Genomic DNA, 15,164 nt, shown 5'->3' with positions numbered 1-15,164 from the left:
TCAAAAGGACTTTGTTTTGTGTGTGGAGAACATTGGCCAAGAGATCATGTATGCCAATCCACGGTGCAGTTACATTTTGTGCAGGAGCTGATTGATCATGTTCAGGCCTCAGACACTAGTTCGACTGACTTATCTGATGCTGATTCAGATTCAGTTCATAGCATGCGCTTGTCAGCAGCAGCAATTGGCAAAGACCCAATGCACCTTCGCTTCAGTTGGAAATACAGCTTCAGGACCATACATTGATCTTCCTGGTGGATTCTGGTAGCACCCACTCCTTCATAGATAGTGCATTTGCTCCTCTTCTCCTGAATGTGCAAGATACAGCTGTAGTTTCAGTTATTGTGGCTGGTGGTACTTCTTTGCAGTGCTCTCAGATGTTGAAAAAGTGTCAGTGGAGTTGCTGTGACCACTAGTTTTCTTCTGATTTCAGATTACTTCCACTGTCCACTCATGATGGAATTTTGGGCCTGGATTGGTTATCTCAGCATAGTCCTATGCAAATAGACTAGGTTCAGAAGTGGTTGTCATTCAGAGACCAAGGGCATACAGTAACCTTGCAGGGCCTCCTTCCTTCAGAATTTGCTCTGACAGTTGTGTCCTTGTCCATCCTTCATTGTTCTAATGACCAGCAAATATGCCCTGAGGTGCAGGCTCTTTTGGACAAGTTTCATACAATCTTTGAGGCACCAACTGGACTTCCTCCTCGAAGAATGCAGGACCATTATATTCCCCTGATTCCAGGTGCACGGCCAGTTTCTGTCAAACCATATAGGATTTCCCCCCAGCTTAAGGATGAACTGGAAAAACAGATTCAAGAACTATTGTCCTTGGGAATGATTAGACCAAGCAAAAGTCCATTTTCCTCCCCGGTCCTGATGGTCAAGAAGAAAGAAGAGGGCGAATGGAGATTGGTTGTAGATTTCAGACATCTGAATGCAATTACTCTGAAAAGCAAATATCCAGTGCCAATTATAGATGAATTGCTGGATGAACTAGCTGGGGCATGTTGGTTTACTAAATTGGACCTCAAAGCTGGATTTCACCAAATAAGATTAGCACCAGGAGAAGAGTACAAAACTGCTTTTCAGACTCACCATGGTCACTTTGAATTTCTGGTGGTTGCTATGGGATTGACAGGGGCTCCAGCAACTTTCCAAGGGACAATAAACTTTGATCTCTCTCCTCTTCTCAGGAAATGTGTGTTATGTTTCTTTGATGACATATTAGTTTTCAGTAAAACATTCAGAGAACATTTGGAGCACGTTGCCCAAGTTCTGGCAATTCTAAAAGAAAAAGAGTGGAAAGTTAAAATGTCCAAATGTGCTTTTGCTCAACAGGAGATTGCTTACCCGGGACATGTCATTTCTGACAAAGGAGTATCTACTGATCCTGCTAAAATAACTGCTGTCCAAAACTGGCCCACTCCCACCAATGTTAAAGAGGTTAGAGGTTTCCTTGGACTCAGTGGTTACTACAGGAAGTTCATCAAGCACTATGGGATCATTGCTAAACCTCTAACTGAACTTCTCAAGAAAGGGACGCCATTTGTGTGGACTAGCATTACTGAAGAAGCTTTCCAAGTGCTCAAACAGGCTCTCATATCTGCTCCTGTGTTGGCTGTGCCTAATTTTTCCAAAACATTCACTATGGAAACTGATGCCTGTGACTATGGTGTTGGTGCTGTGTTAATGCAACAGGGCCACCCCCTAGCTTATGTCAGCAAAGCTTTGGGTGTTAAAAACAGGGGGTTATCAGTTTATGAGAAGGAATACTTAGCTATCCTGCTAGCAGTAGATCAATGGAGATCATACCTGCAGATCCAACAGTTTGTAATCAAGACTGATCAAAAAAGTTTGGCACATCTGCAAGATCAACGCCTTCACACTCCGTGGCAACAGAAATGTCTGACCAAATTGTTGGGACTGAACTACACTATTCAATACAAACATGGCACTTCCAATACTGCTGCTGATGCACTATCCAGGAGGCCTCCTGATGAAACCCAGATATATCAGATTTCCAGTGCCCAGCCCACTTGGATGCACGAAATCATTACAAGTTACAGCCAGGATTCTACAGTTCAAGCTATACTGCAACAATTAGCTGTTGATCCTCACTCTAAGCCACCATATACTCTACACCAGGGCATTTTGCGTTATAAGAACTGCATTTGGGTTGGCCAGGACTCTGATCTGCAAATGAAAATTTTCACTGCATTCCATGCCAGTCCAGTAGGGGGTCACTCTGGGTTCCCTGTTACATATAAGAGAATTATTCCTCTTTTCAAGTGGCTTGGTATGAAAAACTTCATCAAATCTCGAGTGCAGTCTTGTTTGATATGCCAGCAAGCAAAATCTGAGAGAGTTAAGTACCCTGGACTCCTATCTCCCCTCCCAGTTCCTTCCAAAGCATGGGATACAGTCACTATGGATTTCATATCAGGTCTTCCCTCCTCATATCAGTACAACTGCATATTGGTGGTCATTGACAAATTTTCCAAGTATGGCCACTTTATGGGGCTCACACATCCCTTTAATGCATAAAAGGTTGCTGAAATTTTCTTGGACAATGTTTATAAGTTGCATGGTATGCCCAGGTTGATCATTTGTGATAGGGATCCCATATTCACAAGTGCATTTTGGAAGATTCTTATTTCCAGAACTGGTGCTGAACTAAACATGAGCACAACTTATCACCATGAAACTGATGGGCAGACAGAAAGAGTTAATCAGCAAATTGAATGTTTCTTGAGATGCTTTATCAGTGCTCACCCTACTAAATGGAGTAAATGGCTCTCTCTCTGTGAGTTCTGGTACAACACTAACTGGCATTCTGCCCTGAATAAATCTCCATTTGAAATCATTTATGGCCAAACACCCAGGTACTTTGGAATCTCTGAGTCTGACACAATTGCTCCTCTGGATATTCAGTCTTGGTTAGACTCATGTCAGTTGGTGATCGATTCGGCCAGGCAACACTTGCTCCATGTGCAACAGCGAATGAAGCATCAGGCAGATAAGAAACGCACTGAACGGGAATTTGCTGTGAATGACGTGGTTTTCCTCAAGCTTCAACCGTATGTGCAGTCCTCCATTGTCAGACGCGCCAATCACAAGCTTTCCTTCAAATTCTTTGGCCCTTACAAGATTGTGGAAAAGATAGGTGAAGTGGCTTATAAACTGGATCTTCCGCCATCCAGTCGTATTCACCCGGTGTTCCATGTTTCACAGCTCAAGTGTTTCATCCCACCTGCTACGACAATTCAACAGCAGTTACCATCTCCTGCAGCCCTACTTCAAGTTCCTCTCCATATATTGGACCACCGATTTCGATCCGCAGGACACAAGACAGTGGTGCAAGGCTTAATTCTCTGGAGCGGGGGTTCTCCTGAAGCTGCCACTTGGGAGGATTTGGATTCTCTAACGCAACAATTTCCTCGGGCACCGGCTTGGGGTCAAGCCGGTTCGCAAGGAAGGGGGGATGTCAGTGTCCCTCAATGCGTCCTTGTTACAGAAGAACAGAAGAAGCTGGTGACAAGCGATCAAGGTACTGTAGAAGTTCCGACAAGCGAAGCAAGCGCAGAAGGAAGCGTTCAAGAGGAAGGCCCGGCCCAACGGCCCAGGCGCAAGACCAATACGCCCAAGTGGTTGAAGGACTATTCCACGGCCCGTTAACTGTGTTAACGGTCGATAGATAAATAGTTGCCTCGCTCTCTCTCTGTGGTTTGGCTGGAAAGTAGTGACGGCTTCGGCCGGTGTAATCGGATAGCTGTGTGGGTGGTTGGGAGGAAGCTACCAAAACTCATCCCCAATTTGAATTCGAATCCCTAATCCTTCCTAGATCCGCTGCGTTGCTTACAGTTCATGGCGCGGAATGAGAGGGGGACGTTCCTGTCGGCTGCTGCTGGCAAGATGGTGCATGTTCGCTCTGCCTTTCAGGCTGAGGTGATCGCTTGTATGAAGGCAATCGAAGGAGCAGCTGATCTGGGAGCACAAAGGATTATTTTTGAATCAAACTGTTTGACAATGATCACTGTGCTCAAGGGGCGGGAGTACGATGCTGCTGAACTCAGCGTCCTCTTTAGGGAGGCCAAAAGCAGGTGCCATGCATCTTTTGAATTTTATGACTTTATGTTCTGTCGTCGAGACTGTAATAAGGTTGCGCACGCTTTGGTGTAGTTTGCTATGGGTGCTTTTTTTAGCAAAAACTCGCCCTCTTTATTCATCCAAAGCAATCATCATAGGTACAAGGTTTGGGTCATGAGGATTACCCAACCAAAGATGTCTACCTACCTCAAGATTACATGCAAACTTGGCGAGATTATGAGCCTCAACATTAAAATACCTACGCTCGTGTATGAAAGAACTAGAAATAAAACTAATACACTGGGTCGTTATTTCATGTACTATAGAAGCATTTGGACCTCCTGTCCCTCTGTTGATGTCATTGATTGCCTCCTGGCAATCTGAAGCCACCCAAACCTCTCTGATCGCCAGATCATCTGCTAATGACAATGCTTCTCTGCATGCGCATGTTTCCAAGATCAGAGGATCATTAATTCCCCGTAGAACCACCGCCGAAGATCCTAGATATAGGCCAGTTTGATCCCGACACACAGCTGCGACCGCTCCACCATAATGTGTCCTAGCAACAGCACCATCAACGTTAATCTTCACGCATTCCGCTGGGGGTGGAAGCCACCTTTTGACCCGCGACCTCGGAGCAGAACTGGTCTCCTGGCGAGTACCATTAGGTTGTAGGAGGCCCAACTCGGCAATGAAGTTGGTGACAAAGGACACTATATGTTGGGGACTTTGGAAGATCGATTCGTAAATAGCCTTCCTTCTCGCGTACCACACCGCCCATAGCGTGACTACTAGCTTAGTAAAGCTTGCTTGATCCATTTTCTCATTTAACTCAAACAACTAGATTCTCGCATTTGGTTCCATGACCTCCGCCGCTTGGGCTACTAGTTCGTCATCGAGCAAAGCCCACACACATCGCGACGTAGTGTAGGACATGAGAGCATGCCTCCATGAGTCCTCGCAGCCACACAGTGGGCAAACATCCTGATCGGCCATATTCCTCCTCTTCAAAATATCCAGAGTTAGTAGAGAGTGGTGCGCCAATATCCACAAAAATATTCTGATTTTGGACGGTATTTTTAGCTTCCATAGAGAACACCAAGACTTCTCATCTCTTGCAGAATTGGAAGATCTGCTTCCTCCTTCTAACCACTCCTCTCTTTGTAGCTTTGTTTTCAACAGAAACTTGTATGTCGAACTAACGCTGAAGACACCTTTCCTGTCTGGATACCAAGCCCAAAAGTCATCTATATTTGCTGTGCAAATAGGAATTTTCAGAATAGCATTTGCATCAATAGGTAGGAACACCGAACGGATCAGGGCTTCATTCCAAGAGGCTGGCGCCGGCAAGAGTAACTCGGAAACATACTATGGAGGGTTTGCCACGAGATAGGTGATCGGGCGCGGTGTCATTTCCTTTGGTATCCAATTATCAGCCCATATGTTCGTGCCCCCACCGTTGCCAATCCGGCGGATTAAACCTTGCTTCAATAGGTCCCGTCCTTCCACAATCGCCCACCAAACCTGTGACGGTCGTGACCCCAAAGCCGCTTCTAGGATGGAGCTATCAGGTTAATATGAAGCCTTAAAAATTCTTGCACTTAAACTATCTGGTTCTTGCAAAAGCCTCCACGCCTGTCTCGATAACAAAGCCAAGTTGAAAAGCTCAAGATCTCTGAAACCAAGACCCCCAAGATTTTTCGGCCTGGTCATCACATCCCATGAAACCCATGCTGGTTTGCATTGCCCTTGTCTGCATCCCCACCAAAACTTCCTAATGATGGTTTTTATATGATCACACAAACCCCTCGATAGCTTGAAACATGACATAGAAAATACTGGAATGGCCTGGGCTACTGACTTTATAAGAACATCCTTTCCACCTGCCGACAGACATTTGCCCATCCACCCTTTGACCTTATCCCACACCCGGTCACTCAAATATTTGAATGTTCCCTTCTTTGAGTGCCCCACATCAGTCGGCAACTCGAGGTACCTATCACTCAAAGATTCATTAGGAACTTGCAAGAACCCTTTGATAGCATTGCAGACTATCTCCGGGCATCCTCTGCTGAAGAAAATAGAAGATTTGTTCTTGTTTATTCTCTGCCCCGACGCCATACAATAAGTATCCAATAGGTTTGGAACTTCCTCCGCTCCATCAACACTTGCCCTGAAAAACAGCAGGCTGTCATCCGCGAATAAAAGGTGATTAACCGCCGGCGCCGACGAAGCCACCTTAATGCCGCTGAGCTGGGATGACTGATTCTGGGATTTTAGGAGGCATGAAAGGCCCTCTGCTGCTAACAAAAACAGGTATGGAGAGATGGGATCTCCCTGTCGAATACCCCGTGTAGGTTTAAATTCCTCTGACTTGACACCATTGAACATAACAGAAAAAGATACTGAGCTCACCATATTCATAACAATGTCCACCCAAGGGGTCGCAAACCCCAATTTCTCCATGATAGATCTGAGATATGACCATTCCACTCTGTCATAAGCCTTCATCATATCTAACTTCAACGCAGCAAAATAGTTATTCTTCGATCTGTTTCTCTTCATGAAATGCAAGCACTCATAAGCTGAGATAATGTTATTAGTGATAAGCCTCCCTGGAACAAAAGCTGATTGCTCCTCTGATATTATGTCCGGAAGGATTACCTTTAGGCGGTTAGCAAGGACCTTCGAAGCAATCTTGTAGAAAACGTTACATAGACTAATGAGACGAAATTGAGATAGTAACGTAGGATTTGATACCTTGGGGATGAGAACCAAAATAGTATCGTTTAAGCATGCAGGGCTCTCGTCGCCCCTCACGATAGCCAACACATCATTAGTCACCTCTTCCCCACAGATATCCCAGTGCCTCTGGAAGAAGTGAGCTGGGAACCCATCGGGTCCCGGTGCTTTAGTCGGAAACATCTGAAACAGAGATGTCTTGACCTCCTTTGCCTCATAAGGTGTCATAAGCGATTCATTCATTGCCGCCGTTACCTTAACAGGTACATGCTGAAGCACGTCCGCCACCCCCTCTACCCCCTCGGAGGTATACAAATTTTTATAGAATTCCAGCGCCATCTGTTGCATCTCAGTTGGTTCTTCTGTGAGAGCACCATTTGGCCCTTGAAGAGCCTTGATAAGGTTTTTTCTTCGCCGCATCGAAGCCCTCAGGTGGAAAAAATGGGAGTTCCGGTCACCCTCAGAGAGCCACTCAACGCGGGAGCGCTGTCGCCACATGATCTCTTCACGCAGATACAATTCTATGAGACGGTCATTGATTTTGATCTCTGCATGAGATGGCCCCGTGCGTGTGGGATTGCTTCGCAGCCGATCAAGTTCTTTTTGCAATGTCTTTATCTCCCCACGCACACTCCCAAAAGTGGTCCTCGACCAGTCCCCCAAGCTACTGGCCAGTTCCTCAAGTTTTAAACGAACCTCATCAGCTGTCGAATTATGGCCGTCAAACTGCCATACATTCTGCACCATGGGCTGTAAGTTAGGGTGTCTGTCCCACATGACCTCATAACGAAACTGCTTGGCTCTGTTTTCTCCATTTACTGGTTGGGTCGCATGCACAAGAACCGGCTTGTGATCAGATGTTGCGGCTTCCAGGTGCTCCACCACCGCTCCGAAAAATAGATCACACCATTCCGCCGAGGCTAGTGCTCGGTCTAACCTTACTCTAGTGTAGGAACCACCTGTAACTTTTTTCTCATACGTCCATGAGGTTCCCTTGAACCCGAGATCCAATAATCCACAAACATCAACCGCATCTCTGAAACCTTGGATCTGAGCCTGACTCCTCGAGCCTATACCGTCGTGTTCATCATGTTTCAACACTTCATTAAAGTCCCCAATGCAAATCCATGGCAAGCTCTGGAGTGTAGATAAATTTTTCATAGTGTCCCAAGTGTGATGTCGAAGATGTGTTTGTGCCTCCCCATAGAAACACGAAAATCTCCACGGTTGCTCACCTATTTCATTCACTTTGCTATCAATATGATACTTGGAGTAGCCCAAAACTTCCAACTTTATTTCATTATTCCAGAACAAACAAAGACCTCCACTCCTCCAAGTGGAGCTAACAGCAAACGAGCAATCATAACCTAGAGTATTTTTTAGAGCTTCCGCTTTTCCTGCACTAATCTGAGTTTCTAAAATACAAAGGACTCTAGGGGCAAACTTTTTCGCGAAATCGCGCAGCTCGTGAACTGTCGGGGCGTTGCCAATCCCGCGACAGTTCCAGCAGAAGAGATTCATTGTGCCCGGCGACACTCCTCGAGGGAGCCCGCCGATTGTGCATCATCTTTAGTTGTTGTAGTCGCTGAGGCCAAGCCTCCATCACCAGGTTCATCATTCTTCTTCATCTTATCCTTGTCCTCACTGCATAGCTCCTTCCTGATTCTCTTACATTCTTTGCGTGGAGAGACGTACACCGGCGACATCGGGGGGACTGCCGGCAAGGCTGCCACCATCGCCAGGGAGTTCACATCCCCCGGTTCCTGCAGTGTACCAGATGGACCAGGACATGAATGGCTCTCCACAGAAGTGTGCTTATTTGATTGCATTCCCTCCTTCGCCACCAATGCATTGTTCCCATCTTCTCGAGCAACATCTTCCTTTTCAACCTCCTCAGCTCTTCTGTCATTAGCATGCCCCGGGTTATGGTTCTGGGCATTAAATCTCCAACTCTAGTTAGTGTTGTAGTTTCCCCTTCCCCTCCCCCTACCTCTCCCTCCCCCCATAGGGTTGTAGTTAGGGTTGCTATGGGTGCTGCGACGATTCTTTTTGTGTGGGTTTTCTATGCCCCAGACTTTGTTTCTGATATGGTGATCACCAATACGGTGCACCGAGTTTAAGTGGAATATACATGACATTCCTTTAAAAAGGGCCAAACAACTGAGACAACAAAAATAGGGCAACAAATTCATCACACGAGGTGTACCTACCTTTTCTCTCCCTCCCCGAGTCCTGACTTACCGAGGCGGCTCTAAAATCTCTCTCTCTCTCTCTCTCTTTCTCTCCCAAAAGAAAAGCGGCTCTAAATCTCTCCTCATAGTCAACCACCGTGCCCTATATCTGCCGCCGTGCTGTACCTTAGCGTCACCGGCGGCGCCTCGATCCTGCCGGCCGACGCCGACGCCCCACGCCCCACGCCCCCCATCCCCACCGCCACCCCCACCCCCCCGGCTCCGAACGCCCCCGCCTCTCACGCGTCGCCGCGATCGCCGTTCCCGTTCTTCCTCATTAGCAACATCGGGTCCCTGCTGTCTCTGCCCCGCCCGCAGTCTTTGGGCATTGGTTTTGAGGTATGAAGTTGTTTTTATCCACCGATTAGTTGAATCCCGCTGCGCACCATCTAGATCCGCCTCCGGTATGGATGGAGGGCCGAGCGAGCACGATTTCGCTGCTATCGCACGGCACATCGAGCTTTGTAGAACCCGAGAATCGTCATCTAATATATTAATCGATTGATGATCTTGCCATGTTTTGGAATCAGACGTTGCATACGTTCCTAACCATTTATTTTTCTGTAAGAGCTAGGGTTTTGATTATTACTGCAACGATCAAAGTCAATTTTGCGATTTAGGGTTATATGCGATGCTTCTTTCGCTTGCTTATTTAGCTTTCAACGCATGAACATTCTTCTAGAGTTGGATCTGGACCAGTTCTCGTTTTGTTGCTCAAGTAAACTGGCATACTGAATGTAGTTTCGTTGCCTTCCACAAGATTAAGCTTGTTTGGATGGTGGTGGTTTGGCTCAATCCTTTAGGATACTGGTGGTTTGGCATAATTTAACCAAAATTCCCTAACATTGAAGGGGGTGGGTCTAACCCCTGTTTATCTCAAGAGGGAGGTCTTGATGTCAATTTGTGGCTCACTGTTCCTCGAAACAGGCTCTTCCCTACCTTTTTATATATATAAAGCACAAACAACCAAAGTACACTGTTGATGGTTTGATTAATCAGTCATTATCTTTGTGGAAGATTTATTAGATTCTGCAAGATATAAAGATCGGATGCACACTTGTCTATTTTTTTTGTAATAAACAGATGCCTTCTTTTATGGTTATTATGTCCTTACCCCATAATAATCTATCCGTTCTATTTTCTACTATTGAAGGAATCTTATCAATTTTAACTATGTGATTAAACTACCCTTGGTCTTTAACTTCTTTTGTCCTTTTAGACGAGGATTTATTTTTGGGGGTTTATAATCTATGATGTACAGTGCTGTCTGCCTGTCCATGCTTAGCCTTGAACATGCTAGAATGCTGAATGCTGACTTCTCTATGAAAGTAAAAGATCTCTGATCGCCAAAGAAGGGCGTACTTTCTTTGTAAATTGTTCTTGTTAATGCACAGAGAAAGTACGCCTGATTACTTTGTGTAAAGGAAGGCCATCTGGAGAGATTTCTTTCCAATTCTATCCCTAATCTCGAGGTCACCATGCACGTGGCAAGTCAATGGCCAACAGCGCTTCATCTCCCTCCATCATGCTCATGTCCTGATCTCCTCATAGATTACATGCTGCATGCAGCCAATAGCAAAAAGAACTCCTTGATTTGGAGGAAGGAATTAACTACATGTTGCATGCAGCCAATAGCAAAAAGAACTCCTTGATTTGGGGGAAGGAATTAACTGCACTGCGTTTTTTGGAGAGAACTCGCTAAGCATTTTCGTCACTCCACCCCTAAACTTCCTCTCGGCACCATTCCTTTGGGCAAAACAGATGATTTTATCCATGCCCTTCTTTGGCGATCAGAGGGAGTAATGTGTACTGTCTATGTTTTTAAGGCTTTCACTTTTTGTAGTACTATATTGTTTTTCTCCTTGATATATGATATACTTGTGTCAACATTCGCATACCACTTGTTCCTGCCAGAAATGTTAAATGAAACCAGGGGGTTTGCTAACTTGTAGATTCAAACTTGACACTACCTCTGTAAACTTTATCTTTTAGATCACTACTTTAGTGATCTAAAAGATCCTATAAAAGTGAACAGACGGACTAGTTTGTAATGTAATGCAATATGTATCGCTAACTAATGGATTTCACTTTATGTAGATTTAATGAGCTGCAAACCCTTGGAGACTTCCTTGTAGCCAATACAGATATCGGTACTTGATTACAACAAGGAACAGCTGGAGTGTATAGCTGATGTCTGGTCCACCTGTTTTTTCTGTGTTACAGGGTAGCAATACAACCCACAGCATAAAAGGTTAGCTAAATGCTATTTATCAAGCCTTTTTGCAGCAGTGAAGCTGAAATTTATGGCTTTTAACAGACAGTATGCTTTAATATGTATGCATATATCTTTCAGGGCAACAAATCTCAATGATTGGGAATGGTCATTCTTTTCAGCAAGGGGTAATGCCTGATGGTCTATATAATTTAATATTCACAAATTACCTTTTTGTTGGTGTTAACATATTAAATGTTACATGCAGGTGTATGTCATGGACCCTTCTTCTTTTAACCAAGGTACTGCACAACTCTTGACATAACTTTCTGATTATGTAAACTGCTATATATGTTTCACTGACCATGGTGTGCTTGGTCTAGGTATTTATGCTGAGAAGCAAAGCAGTTTTGCAGAGCGTGCCAATATGATACAGTTAAATGTAAGCTGCCCTGTCTCCTCAATAATGTTATGATCGTTATCCAGTCTAAAAAGTACTTTCTGAGATGTTTTTTTTTCTGTACAGAACTTCATGGCAGACAATTCTTCGCCTGGTACGTTTTCTTCTAAACACATTGTATCCAAATTTTATACACTTGTCCAAACATGCCCTTTTTTTTCCAGAGTCCATTATTCTCAAAAAAGAAAAGAATTATGAGTTGTCCTTTTCTGCAATTATGTTGGAAACTTCCACCATTTCTTCGTAAATTTCTATTTGCTCAAAGTTATCTTGATGTCTTCTCATTGTACGGGAATGGGTTTTAGATATATCTATTGGTGCTAAACCAACATAGTTTGGCAGTTTGGATAAGATCAGACTGCATGCATCGGCACAAACAATTGGCTAATTGAAATTCATTCTGGGATGAAAATCTATGTTTTTGTAGCGTGTGTAATCTTTCTCAGGCTCATTTTTTTTTTATTGAACAGCTGGAAACCGCTGCCAGAGACTTGGGTGTAATGAACTTGTTGAAGGCCAGACACCGTTCTGCAAAAGCCACCGTTTAGGCCAACAATGCCAGATGATTGGCTGCCCTCAGATCCCACCAAATGGCGTAGCTTTGTGCATGTCGCATGGTGGAGGCCATCCTGGTTCCAGTGCAGTACCACTCACTGAATCTGAAGGTTCAATGAAGTATGAAGGAGATGGTCAATTTAGAGTGATGGAAAATGCTATCGGTAGCACAGTCATACCTAATTCTGATGGTGAAGTTGTGATGTGCAAGTACGAAGGATGTAGCAAACGATCCCAGGGAAATACTGTGTATTGCAAGGTCCACAGTGGTGGTTCAAAGGCCTGTATGGTTCAAGGTTGTACCAAGGGAGCACATGGAGGCACTCCTATGTGCATTGCTCATGGAGGAGGCAAGCGCTGTTCCGTCGCTGGATGCCGCAATGCTGCGTGTGGAAGCAGTCAAGGTCGCACTGACTGCTGCGTGAGGCACGGTGGTGGCAAGAGGTGCAAACATGATGGATGTGGAAAGGGTGCTCAAGGGAACACAGATTTTTGCATTGGGCACGGTGGGGGGAGGCGGTGCAAGTTTGAAGGATGCGGAAAGAGTGCACAAGGGCGGAGTGATAACTGCATCAAACATGGTGGTGGCAGACGCTGCAAGTTTGAAGGATGCAGCGCCAGCGCAAAATGGGGTGTGGATTTCTGCTCTGCACACAGGAAGAGCATGCTGGGTGAAGGTGATACTGCCGATGGAGCACCAAAGCCGAAACGTCGGGCCAAGAAGTCTGGGACGAAGAAGGCCGAGAGGGCCAAGAGGGCAAAGAAGACGGTTGATCCAGCTGGTCCCTCCAGCGAGGAAGTTACCATGCCCGCTGTACTTTCTGCTGACATGCCCGAGATGGGCGCTATCCATGTCGCCGCCCCCGTTCCGGACCGTCCCAAATCACCTGAGACCGCTATAGCGCTTGAACAGCCACCGCTTCAGCTTCAACAACCACCGCCGCTTCAGTCCCCGGCTCCATCTGGATTGGTCGCCTCAGCAGAGGAGGGTCTGCCAGCAACAGGTAGTGTATTCTTTGGTTTATAGAAATTATACTGTCCATGAAGATGAAGGTTGTCTGCATAGAGTTGTCCAACTAAACGGTTGAGTCTGTTACAAAGTGTTGTCCTGCGGATCTTAGGAGTTTAGTGATCCAGTGTCCATATGAACTTGAGTCCTGTGAGTTGACTATAAACGGTTGACTGTGAGTTCTGTGAGTTGACTTAAAAAGTATAACTGCACATTGTGGTTTACATTTCGTTCGTCTGTCGTCTGCTCGTTTTCTTTTTTGTCTGTGAACATCGTGAAAGGTGCAGCGGCTCCCGATAATCCGAAACATGTCCTCGGATGTGCGGATTTTCTCGCTTTGTTTTTGTTGTTGCCGCACGTATGTATAGAGTATCTGCTCCAGGTAGCAGATTATCGTATTTCTCCATGAAAACTTGCGAACGTAGTTTTTTTGAAGTTATATATAGGTTGAAAAATAGATTCATATAATCATCTCATTAAAAAGAAGGGTCCGTAGTATACTGTGCTCTCAGAATTCGTCTCACCGAGCGAGCCACCTCCACACGCATCTTGTGCTGGTTATTGTGTTTGTAAAGAAGGCACGGAGAGATCAGGAAGATGCTCAGCGGTGTGGATCTTTGAAACATAGCCAAAGCATCTGAATTGGAAAAGCATTCAAAAAGAGTCAAAACTTTGTGAAACTTTTTTTTACCAAACATGGCCTAGCATATTACTCGTAAAAAGTTTCACGGATGAATGACTGTCGTGGTACCCTCGGCAAAAAAAAGAAGCTAAATTGCAAGTCCAAAAAATGTGAATAGTATCATTTTTTTTTGTCTACAATACAACGGTAGTCATTCTTCTGCGAAACTTTTCACGTGAGCATTACACTAAGTCATATTCGTAACAAAATGTTAGCAGAATTTTTTGACTCTTTTTGATATTGCAAGTTCTCTTTTTTCCCAATTTGAGTGCAATGGGACCGAGACCCATAGGCTACTTCCGAGATGCTCAGTGTATTTACTAACTAGATCGGCAACGCGCCTTGGCGATACGGTCAAGCGGTGGAAGATCAAACGGCATGATGCATTTGTACAAAGACAAATTTAGCCATGTAACAGGACAACTGATTATCGGATTCAGGGGTAGGAAGAAACACTCTTTCAGTACCAAAAGAGTAGCATCATCGAGTTCACGGTCATGTGATCATAAAAGCTAACCCTCGCCAGAAGCAAGGCAGCATCCAATAGTGGCAATGGAGCCGATAGAACTACAAAGCCATAGTTAGGTATACAACAGATAACTTGGTTCAATTGCCTCCATGAGTGCCATTCCATTTGAGATGCGACGCCAAAAATGTCCAACAAAATATCAGTGACGTCTGTCCTACTTCCAGATGCCTCTATTTTGTGCCCATCAAATTTGGCAAAATTTCTCGTAACTCTTAAATATATTACTTTAAATATGAAAACTGATACATGCACACATATATAATGAAAATAAACTTGACTAATGCAACAACAGAGTGGAAGTCTCATGAATATGAGAAGAAATGTTACAAATGTTGCATCCTTTTATTGCTTGGAGTTATATGAAGAATCGCATGTTCTCCGTTCGGTCTTCTTATTTCGTGGAGTGAAATTATCATTATGCAAGACATTCTAATGGGATGGGAATGGGACAAACCACAGTTAACCCTATTTGGAGTAAAATATGGAAATTATCCTGTCCGGGAAAAGTAAAAAAAATATATATATGGCGTATGCTACATGGCACGCTTCCATGTCGGGCTACGTTCGCTAATAGACATATGAAGGTCTCGCCCATCTGCCTTACCTATTTCGAGGGTGTAGAAGACACAAATCACATGCTTTTTCTGTGCAGTAAA

General features: G+C 44.8%; 1 protein-coding gene across 1 annotated transcript; it reads left to right on the top strand.

The window, feature by feature from the left end:
* The first annotated feature begins 9,107 nt into the window (after positions 1–9,107).
* Positions 9,108–13,526, top strand: LOC123155968 (probable WRKY transcription factor 19). The gene is made up of 7 exons (XM_044574130.1): positions 9,108–9,400; positions 11,159–11,312; positions 11,415–11,461; positions 11,542–11,575; positions 11,657–11,715; positions 11,800–11,827; positions 12,204–13,526. The coding sequence occupies exons 2-7, from the start codon at positions 11,252–11,254 to the stop codon at positions 13,313–13,315; spliced, it is 1,341 nt and encodes a 446-aa protein (XP_044430065.1). The 5' UTR covers positions 9,108–9,400; positions 11,159–11,251; the 3' UTR covers positions 13,316–13,526.
* The last annotated feature ends 1,638 nt before the right edge of the window (positions 13,527–15,164 follow it).

The sequence above is a fragment of the Triticum aestivum genome, chromosome 7B (genome assembly GCF_018294505.1).
Source record: "Triticum aestivum cultivar Chinese Spring chromosome 7B, IWGSC CS RefSeq v2.1, whole genome shotgun sequence".
In the NCBI taxonomy this organism is placed as follows: Eukaryota; Viridiplantae; Streptophyta; class Magnoliopsida; order Poales; family Poaceae; genus Triticum; species Triticum aestivum.
Note: the sequence above shows the minus strand (reverse complement) of the source record. Positions and strands in the feature narration are given on the sequence as shown.

Excerpts from the sequence above, each read along its gene's own strand:
- LOC123155968 (XM_044574130.1), top strand. The coding sequence starts at position 11,252 with ATGTCTGGTCCACCTGTTTTTTCTGTGTTACAGGGTAGCAATACAACC. Across the intron at positions 11,313-11,414 it reads TACAACCCACAGCATAAAAG|GGCAACAAATCTCAATGATT; the intron begins GTTAGCTAAATG and ends TATATCTTTCAG. Across the intron at positions 11,462-11,541 it reads GTCATTCTTTTCAGCAAGGG|GTGTATGTCATGGACCCTTC; the intron begins GTAATGCCTGAT and ends TGTTACATGCAG.